The following is a 10,370-nucleotide window of genomic DNA, read 5'->3' on the forward strand; positions in this document are numbered from 1 at the left end:
TTATTTTAAAATGTGGAAAAGTATAATAAAAGAGTAGCTGCGTCAAAAAATCAAAACACACCACACATTTAAATTGAAATCCATAAAAACAATTTATTGTTTCATTTTACATCTTACAAAACAAACTCATGGGCTCACAGCAATTAGACTGCCTCAGGGTGCACAATTGATACCATTTTACAAAGATGTAGAAAAAGATGAAAAAGGGGTGGCTAGTATCATAAAAAGGCCAAGGCACTGTCAACGAAAGAATCAAAAATAAAAGAAACCGTATCCAAACAACCAAAAGAGAAAGAAACAAGAATATAAAAAGAACAATTGCGTGTAAAGGTAGGACTGTGGGTCTGACTATGGTTAAAATACAGTACTAAGAAGACTTTGCTGAGGGGAAGAGCTCAACTGATCTGTCTGTTAAGTCTGAGATGAGTCTGTGCCCATGCGCTATCACTTAAACACAGAATGTTTGCACCAGCGCAAGCGAAACTAACTGCTTTTCGCAAATTCCCCTTATGTGGAACGAAGTGTTTTGATAGTCAAGCAGGACCCTCCACTATTCGAAAAGGAAAATATTTGGTTCTGTAAAAAAACGCTGTCTTCATGGCTCAGAGAAGTTTAATGCATTTAAGAATCACTAGTATTGTCCATCCCTGTCGTAGGAGGGGCTCAAGGCTCACGCAAACTAAGACACGCCCACATACTGCAACCAGAGTGCTGATTGGTCGGCTGCACTGCTCAAACGCTGCTGCAAACACTTCATAAACGGCTAAAATTGTACCTTCAAGTATAATCAACTTCGTTGCCGTTTCTTAGCCCCTGCTGCGATGAACTGGCGAACTATGAAAGAAGAGGAGGAATGAGGAAGAGGAGAAATTCAAATAGCAGAAAAAACAGCCTGAGCCCATTCCTACTCTTTCAGATGACAGATGGTATGCTCAAAAAAAGAGAGACAGAATATTACAATAATTCAACACTTATGAGCTATTATATATATTTATTTTTTATTAACTGTGACTGTCATTACTCACTTTGAAATAAAATTGAATAAATCCTAAATCAGAAATTCCTGCGTGCAAACAATGTTAATAAATTAAATCAAATACCAATAAAGTATTTTATATAACCTAGATACCCATAACCCCATACTAAGAATAAATAGCTAAAATTAAGCCTAAACCTTAACTCTTGCGCATTAATCTCTCATTTTTCAGTGCAAATGTTACAAGTTGTAGATGAGAAAGGGCACAGGCTCAGGAGTAACAAGAGTGGCTCATGATCTGCATCATGCTCTCTTTCTTTCCTCCTCTTCTCTCTCTCTTTCGATGAGTTCATGTCATTTTCAACTCTCTTATTTGTCTTTCTCTGTATATCTCTATTCAAATCCCTTTCTGTCCCCCCCCCCAAAAAAAATCTTTCCGTTCTCTTTTGCTGGTCTGTTTCACCCTCTGTTCACTGTCTTAACCCTCTCTTCTCTCAATCTCCACCTTCTTATAAGTCCTCGTGCTCACATCTTGCGGATCACCACTACTGTGGTGAGAACTCCGGCCAGGAAAACCCCGATAGTTTGCCATGTGGGGGTCCCGAAATAGGAGCGGATTCCCTCCTAAAAGAGAAGAAATGGGATGTTTGAGATGGCAAGAATGGAAGAACATTTAATATAGAGAAAATTACATCAGCTTTAAAAGAAACAAAAACAATCATTGATATAAGTCAATAACAGATAAGAGTTTATACATGATAATGAAAGGGGGGGAAAAGCCTTCAAGAAAAGTGTAAAAATATAACACGTCAAGTTCTTAGAAATGTCACACACACACACAAGTTTGAAATGTTTTTTAAAGAAATTATTACGGTTTAAAAGAATTGATTTCTATTTGAAAATATTTAAAAATGTAATTGGTTCCTGTAATGCAAAGCTGCATTTTCATCAGCATCATGAAAATGCATTACTCCATGATCCTTCAGAAATCATTCTAATATGATGATTTGCTGAAGAAACATAACTATTATTATCATCAATGTTGTGCTGTGCTGTTTAATTTTTCATGGATACACTTTATTCAGGATTCTTTGATGAATAGAAAGATCAAATAGAAAAACTTTTGTAACATCATTAAAGTCTTTATTGACATTTTTCATAAATTTAATGCATCCTTGTGGAATAAAATGATCATCCTTCAAAAAGTTTTTTTTTTTTTTTTTAATGACTGGCTCAAAGCTTTTGAACTGTAGTCTATGTGTACAGTACTGCCTGAAAATTGAGCTTCACATTACGGAAGTTAAATGTTCATGTTGTTTTGTGTCTTTTGTTTATCTCGGTATCAGTGTTTTTGGTAAAGGTCACTGTGGCCTGTGTGGAAATATCACATCGACACTGACATTTCACATGATTTTAAGGAACTGATCGAATGAAGAAGTCACTGTCACGGCTTACCCATCCACCCTGTTCCCTGATCCAGTTGATAACATGTTCCTGAATGTAGGACATAGTCCAGTTTATGATGGTTCTGATGATGTCAGGAACCTTGGTTAAAATAGCCTAGGAGTACAAGAATAAGAGAGACGCATATTTTAAACATCAAAACAATCTATTTCAATATGAGACTTAGCTTGCGTAGGTCTTTACCTTGATGACAAGCCGGCACGCAAAGTAGAAAAGCGCCACCACCCTGCCCCAGTTGAACTTCCCATCAGAGAAGATCTCACGGGCCACTTTCATGAAGACGTCTTGAGTCGGTTGAAGAGCGGAGTCATTTAACATCCTATAGCAAAACGACAGTGAAGATGTATGAATGAGTTGCAACACACTGCCATCAAGTGGGCATTTCTAAGCACAGCAGGAGATAGTGGCAATAGCCGTGTTTCCACTGTCGGGCCAGAGCCGGGCGTGCTAGTGCGTGCCAGGGCCAGTTGCGTTTCCACTGTCACTTCCGGGGCTTGATCGGGGCTTACTCGGGGCTTACTCGGGGCCAACGGCCAGGATTTTCTGGCCTGTCGAATACCTTGGTCCAAAGCGGGCCAGTTCGGGCTAGAGGAGTGGTTTCAAACAGAGGCGGAGTTTACCTGAGACGGGAGACTGCTGCGTCGGATGATTCTGTCAGACTTTTTAAATTATTTACCTCAAAACTCACTTTCATGTTTGATTGCCTTCTGATTGTGAGCTGATGTGGAATCTGATCACCGTATAAGCTAGAAATATTTATAGGCTACGCTACGCGATGCAAAAGTCTATGCACGCTAACCATTACCATACTAAATATAGTAAATATGAACGCTTGAAGAAAAGACAAATCATAATGGCTATCACAATCATGTTTTTATTTTTCTGTCAGTGGCCTACTCACAGTCTCAGTCAGTCTCTGGTCGCATTTTTGATGGCATATTTGTAGAAATTATCATTCTTTCTAAATGTGATATAGCCTAAATATGTCCTATAACTACCTAACTACCAAAAAAACAAATAAGTAAGTGTGTCCTCTTTCTTTTGTGAAATAGACCTAACGGTAGCCTAATTTATTTCTGTGTGACTAATGTGCAGTTTTGACATAAATTAATTCAGTATGATCAATGTATCACTTTTTATTGTAAACCTGTGGTAAAACATCGATGCTTGGGTTTTAAATATTCAAGTAAACAACAAAAATGCCAGCTATTGTCGCTTTTATCATGTTTGTATTGCGATCACGCCGTTTCTGATTACCGTAGTTTTCTGATAAAACTTCCATTTGTTGGTGAAAAGATGGGTTAGTGTGATGTTGTTCCAGAGGGGCGTGCTACGGGCGTGTTTTAGTGAAGCGATGTGGAGCTTCTGGCCCGACAGTGGAAACGCAGCAGATTTTGGGCCCGGTGCTACTGGCCTGAGGCTATTAGCCAGGCACGGTCCGTTTAAAGCCCTGGCTTGCACTGGTCCGACAGTGGAAACGCGGCTAATGTCACCCACAAGTCGGAACCCTAACTTACCCTTGCAGCTGCGTATTTCCATCCAGCTCATCTCCGATCTGCTGCAAACACTGCGCAAGACGTTTATGGCTGGGGTCACACAGCTCAACGCCACCCAACTGACTCCGGGTTACTTCAGCATCACCATCGCCGTCTCTATGGCGACGAACCCGTTCATAGACGAAGCTGCAGGAGCCGCGAGATGAACGAGGTAATGAACAAAAACAAAGAACATGGGAAATGAGAAGTAGAGAGAAGATGATACTCACTTATTGAGAAGCGCAGAACCCAAGGCAAGTATCTGGTCATTGCCAATGCCTTCAAATGACAGGAAATAATAAGGATTAAAAACATGATACGAGTAAAAAGACACTATATTAAAAAAGGGAGCAAAAATATTGGACTTTTATTTTGACTTGTTTCCACCACAGAATAAAACCATTTAAAATACTTTTTATCTCACAATTCTGAATTATTTTCTCAAAATTGTGAGATATAGTTATAAACTCCAATTCTGAGGGGAAAAAAGACAGACTTTTTTTCTCTCAGAATTGTGAGTTTATATCTCATATTTCTGACTTTAAATTGGCAATTGAGACTTTATAACTTGTTTAGTTAATAGGCTTAAATAAGATCAAAAGTTGCACTTATATTTTTTGTTCTGTGGCGTAAACAAGATTCCATAGATAAGTATCTGACAATGGAATTGTACTATATTGTTTGTTACATGACTCAGCACAGCAGTGAATAATTCTGCACACATTTGGTTTCAGTTTCCTAGTAAAGTTGATGTAAAGAAACTAATATGCATGAGCTGTCCTGTGGAAAAAGAGACTCGCATAACCTAAATCCCCCAAGCACATTTCATAAATATCTAATTTTGACTATTAGTTCACATATTTGAATATTCAAATAAAACAAAGGACTTCTGTCAAAATATCTCTCAACTCTATTGCTGACCTTAAAGGGTCACCCAAAAATGAAAATTAATCACTCACCCTCATGTTGTGGTTCCAAACCCTTAAGACTTTCGTTCATCCTCGGAACACAAATAAAGATCTTTTTAATGAAATCTGAGAGCTTTCTGTCCCTCCATTGACTGCTACACAACTTTCGAGCCCCAGAAAGGTAGTATAGACATAAAAGTAATCCATGTGACTCCAGGGGTCCTCTGTTTGGACATAATTTACAAATATACTTACAAAATATTAATCTCCGACTCGAGTTCAAACAACAACGTATGCCATCGAGTCAACACAACAGGCATGCGTCGTGGTGCTCTCCTGAACACGGGTTGGAGATTTAGTCAATAAAGTGGTAAAAAAACAATTTTTCACAAACAAAGCATTCGCATCGCTTCATAAAACTCTAGGTTAAACCACTAAAGTGACATGGATTACTTTAACAATGTCTTTACTGCCTTTCAGGGGCTTGAAAGTGGTAGTTGTGTAGCTGTCAATGGAGGGTCAGAAAGTTCTCCGATTTCATTAAAAATAAATTTATTTGTGGTCTGAAGATGAACAAAAGTCTTATTGGTTTGGAACGACATGAGGGTGAGTTATTAATGACAGAATATTAATTTTTGGGTGAACTAACCCTTTAAAACTTCACTTGATGACACTAACATAACAAATACAGGCTGTCTCAAAACTAGCGAACTGCCTACCGAGACAGCATTTTGAGCGTCACAAACATACGATACCTAGAAATGATGTCTAAGTAAGCAGGTTGGAAACAAAACAAAACCCATTTCTGGTCGCATCTATGTAACCCTCCTTTTGTGTCTGGGTCAATTTGACCCATAATAAACTGCTCGAAACACTGGTGGTTGAAATTTATACTACTTTTTTTCCATTTGGGGTCATGGATATGCATGCAAAATGTCTACACTTAGATGTGTTTTGGAATGGCTGTACAAATATTTGTGTCTACGATGGTGTTATGGTCAAATTGAGTTTCCATGCATTTCACCAAAAATTTGAATTCACCTCTTGCCGATTATTCACATTAACACAAGGGAACATAAAACACAAGGGTCTTAAGGGAACATAAAAAAACAAATCAGGATGGGGAGAGATCTATTTTATTAACACAGCAGGAGCGTTTTAAAAGGATAGTTCACCCAAAAATGACAATTCTGTCATTATGTCCAAACCTGTATGAGAAGTTAGGCAAAATGACAGCCTCAGTGACCATTCACGTTCATCATACGGAACAAGATGCAATGAGAGTGAACAGTGGTTGAGGCTGTTACACTGCCTAACAACTCTTGTGAGAAGAAAGACAGTGATACAGGATTGGACCAACATACAATTAAGAGTCAAAGATGACTTTACGATGAATACCTTTAAGACAGCAACCCAACTTGAAACCTGTATAATATGACCAGCTATCGCTGAGGTGAGTGAGTGTTTACTACCCCCTCCTGATCATCACTGAAACGATGATGTCACCTCTTCTGGAAATCAACAACATCGCGGTATCGCTCATGTGAGCACGGCCAACACACGCACACAGAGGCTGTGTCTAAAAACAGTGTGCTGGCTATCAAGACAGTAACGTTATTTCTAGACATCATATCGAAAGTTCGGAACGCTCCTAAGATGCTCGTACATTCGTTCGGAACGCGGATGATGCACAAACATACTGTCTGATAGACGGCTCACTTTAAAACACAGCCAAATAAGATTGTGGTTTGCGTATACAGGTCAAGTCATTGTTGTCAATCAGTAAGTTAACGTTATCTCTATGCAGCGGATCGTCCGCTGGTCGGTATGTGTACAGACATGTTTCAGACAAACAGCGGTGTTGTGACAGTGAACGGCACTGAGCAAACTCACAGTTCACGTTATAAATAAAGTCTAATCTAGAATAAAACGTCAGTCTATTTATTCTGTAGGGTATCTGAGTTACGAATCGGAACAACAGGCGAAAATCATTATTTGGACATAAAAGCGGCACTTACCAGTATCGCCTCCACCCGACGGCGCTGCCATATTAGCATGAAAATAAGTGTGAACGCTTCCGCTGCGTGACGTCAATCAGTGATCGACAGGAGGAGGAAGTCAGTCACCGAGTCTGATGCAGCGCGCTTCAAATAAAACAACGATTTAGAGGAAACGTTCTTGACCTGTTTATAAACATCTCATTGATTTACATGACAAGCTATTGTATATACATTACAACATCTACAAAATTGCACATTTATGTTAATTTGGGGTGTTTTTCCTCCTCGAGTGTGAGCTCCATATTCTCACCATGAGCCATAACTTATGTCTCTAGTATCAAATACAATACAAAACATAAATGCATACTTTTTATATAGATTATATAGACAAGTACTCCCTTGTTACTGGTAACATTCTATGGGGATATGTGGTTCAGAAGATGTCAACTAATTTCAGACTAGTATGGTGTGAATTACAGTTGTGTTCATTACGTATGCCTACAAATAATAATTTCACCACTTTATTTATTAGATTTATACTCACTATGATATTACTGTCATTGCAGTTTGACCATGTTTTTCACATACTCCATCTGTGTAGATTCACGCAGAAAATTATATTTCACGATTCTGCTGGCAAGCATTGCACGGCGATTTTTTTTTACTGTATTTAAATTATGTACAATTATACGCAACGATATTATTAGTAATAATAGTAAACCTAATTTGTTTTGAATTAACGCACACCAAAGAAACATGATGGATAAAATGATTCAATACCTTCTAAACAATGAATTCAGACGGTAATACCAACCACCTGAAGCACAAACCAGTTGTCATTAATTTTTTTAAAAGTTGTTTAAATGTAAAGAAAGAAACAATCTCGGAAAAAGTACATTACATTTTATGTTGGCAAGTTAACGTTTACTCGGTCACGCCCACAATGTGTCGTCATATCCGCGAAAGCCTCTCTTCCGTCCGTCTCGCGCATGTGTAGTCCTCTTTACAACTCGGGTGGCGAAGATGGCGGACGCTCAGGTATGTGAGTCCAAACGGCGTGGTCATGAAAACTCATTTGATTCCATGTTAAACTTCAGTTGAAAGCCACACATTCTGGTAGATGAACAGCGAAGAAACCAGCACGGAGACAATGATGTCGAAATGGACCAAATTTAGTGTTAGAATACGCGTTTTCTATCCCCGGCTAACGTGTGGTAACGTTAAGCGTTGCTAAACGGAAACGCGGGCGGCCTTTCTTTACCATATCAACAGAATGTGACTTCTTAATCATGCAACTGTTTATATGGACTTCAGTTGTTTTAGTATCCTGAATCAAGTTCGTTGATTGATTAAAAAAACGGAATTTGTCTGCAAAGCATGTGACCACAGCACATGGAAAGCTTTGCTTTTAAGGGTGAGGATATTCTTAATCTGATGATACTGAACTTGCATATGGAGATACTGATCCAATTGGATATGCCTCGATTTTGCAAAAGGCAATTTGTTTATTTAAACATGCTCTAAATGGGCATCAAGCTGCAAATGATGATATCTATCACGACGGTCTTCCAAGTCTGTGAGGCTCTGACGACACTGCCTTATGGCATTTCTCTGATGCAGCATAAAGCCCTAACGTTACATTTTTTTTGTTAAAGCCTTTTTAATACTTCGTTTAAAACATTCAAACGTCCATTATTCAGTATGTTTAGGTCTGTTATGTTACTTGAACATATCTACATCCATTGGTTTGTAAGGAACTTGACTGACTCTGTTCTTGTGTTCTGTTTCAGAACGAGAGGTCTTATCAGAAACAGCCCACCATCTTCCAGAACAAGAAGAGGGTTTTGGCTGTTGAAGGAAGTAGCAAAGAAAAGCTCCCACGTTACCACAGAAACGTTGGCTTGGGCTTCAAAACCCCCAGAGATGTAAGCTTGTTTGCATATAAGCGTAACTTTTTCATTGCAGATGATGTTAATTCATGACGGTCTTCCTAGACTCCAGGAAAGCTCTGAGGATACTGCCTTACGGCAATACTGATGCAGTTGAACATACTTCCACCATGTACCCTAAATTGATTTCAAGTGACTAAACATAATCTGCTTTACTTCCACAGGCTATTGAAGGCACTTACATTGATAAGAAATGCCCTTTCACTGGCAACGTGTCCATCAGAGGCCGGATTCTGTCCGGTGAGTCTTTGTAGTTCTTTGTGGAGTAATTGTAGTTTTATTGGGGTGCAGATGATGTCTTATCACGATGGTCTTCTGAACCGTTTGGGTTTTGAGGATAGTGCCTAATGGCTTTACTGATGCCCCCCTGACAGTATATCTTAGTCATTTTGGAAATCAAAGATATTCTTAAAGGGATAATTCACCCAGAAATGAAAATGGTCATTTACTCGCCCTCAAGGTGTTCCAAACATGTAGGAATTTCTGTCTTCTGTTGAACACAAAAGATATTTTGAAGAATGTCAGTTACCAGACTGTTGATGGTCCTCATCAATTTCTATAGTACCCCCCTCCCATACCACAGAAGTCAATTGGGCCCATCAAACTGTTTGGTTACTGACATTCTTCAAAATATCATCTTTTGTACAGCAGAAGATATTAATTCTTACAGGTTTGGAGCAACTTGAGGGTGAGTAAATGAAAGAATTTTCACTCTTGGATGAATTGTCCCTTTAAAGAACTGTTTGCTGGCCATCGATATACTGCATAATGTTAACCTTTTTGCTGTCACCTTTTTCCAGGTGTGGTGACCAAGATGAAGATGCAGAGGACCATTGTCATCAGGCGGGATTACTTGCATTACATCCGCAAGTACAACCGTTTTGAGAAGAGGCATAAGAACATGTCTGTCCACCTCTCTCCATGCTTCAGGTAAAATTCCTCCTGTGACGCTTCCTTTTAGGTGCCCAAAACCCTTTGTGTGAGCTGCAAATGATGATTTTATCATGACGGTCTTCCAAGTCTTTCAGACTTTGACGACACTGCCTTATGGCATTACTGATGCAGCAAATAGTAGTCCTTAAAATGTTTCTTCACAAGGTTTTTGGGTTGAGTAGTTTAGTTTGGAAAATTACTTGTACAAAGTTTGTTTTCGTCTTGAATGTCACTAATGTTCTCCATATGTTTAGGGACGTGACTGTGGGTGACATCGTTACAGTTGGAGAATGCCGACCTCTCAGCAAGACAGTGAGGTTCAACGTCCTGAAGGTCACCAAGGCAGCTGGAGCCAAGAAGCAGTTCCAGAAGTTCTAGAACTGTTGGTCTAACAATATGGCTCCTCTGCATTGTTTGTGGAAATGATAATAAAAATCTGTTCTTTAAATGTTTCTGTATAGTGTAGTCTATAATGAATGACACTTTGCAAAAGCATCCTGCTCTTATACCCCCCCCCAACATTTCATATTTTGGATATATCTTAACAGGCCCTATTAAAATGATCAGCAGTGATAATGTACTTTATGTAAGGGTTAATGCCTGAC

General features: G+C 39.0%; 2 protein-coding genes across 2 annotated transcripts; one reads left to right on the forward strand and one right to left on the reverse strand.

The window, feature by feature from the left end:
* Positions 1-73: 73 nt before the first annotated feature.
* LOC307006821 (apoptosis regulator BAX-like) lies at positions 74-7,828 on the reverse strand. The gene is made up of 7 exons (XM_079628227.1): positions 7,664-7,828; positions 6,902-7,027; positions 4,206-4,254; positions 3,958-4,122; positions 2,624-2,759; positions 2,432-2,536; positions 74-1,600 (listed from the first exon to the last, which is right to left on the reverse strand). Exons 2-7 carry the CDS (start codon positions 6,930-6,932, stop codon positions 1,502-1,504), a joined length of 585 nt encoding a protein of 194 aa, XP_079484353.1. The 5' UTR covers positions 6,933-7,027; positions 7,664-7,828; the 3' UTR covers positions 74-1,501.
* rps11 (ribosomal protein S11) lies at positions 7,823-10,217 on the forward strand. The gene is made up of 5 exons (XM_079628239.1): positions 7,823-7,921; positions 8,674-8,808; positions 8,997-9,072; positions 9,633-9,762; positions 10,020-10,217. Exons 1-5 carry the CDS (start codon positions 7,907-7,909, stop codon positions 10,141-10,143), a joined length of 480 nt encoding a protein of 159 aa, XP_079484365.1. The 5' UTR covers positions 7,823-7,906; the 3' UTR covers positions 10,144-10,217.
* The last annotated feature ends 153 nt before the right edge of the window (positions 10,218-10,370 follow it).

This window comes from Phoxinus phoxinus (genome assembly GCF_949152265.1).
Source record: "Phoxinus phoxinus genome assembly, chromosome: 1".
NCBI classification, from domain to species: Eukaryota; Metazoa; Chordata; class Actinopteri; order Cypriniformes; family Leuciscidae; genus Phoxinus; species Phoxinus phoxinus.

Coding starts and splice junctions, on each gene's coding strand:
- LOC307006821 (XM_079628227.1), bottom strand. CDS start 6,932: ATGGCAGCGCCGTCGGGTGGAGGCGATACTG. Junction 4,123..4,205: donor GGTTCTGCGCTTCTCAATAA/GTGAGTATCATC, acceptor CGGCTCCTGCAG/CTTCGTCTATGAACGGGTTC. Junction 2,760..3,957: donor GGAAATACGCAGCTGCAAGG/GTAAGTTAGGGT, acceptor GTTTTGCTATAG/GATGTTAAATGACTCCGCTC.
- rps11 (XM_079628239.1), top strand. Junction 8,809..8,996: donor GCTTCAAAACCCCCAGAGAT/GTAAGCTTGTTT, acceptor TTACTTCCACAG/GCTATTGAAGGCACTTACAT. Junction 9,763..10,019: donor CACCTCTCTCCATGCTTCAG/GTAAAATTCCTC, acceptor CCATATGTTTAG/GGACGTGACTGTGGGTGACA.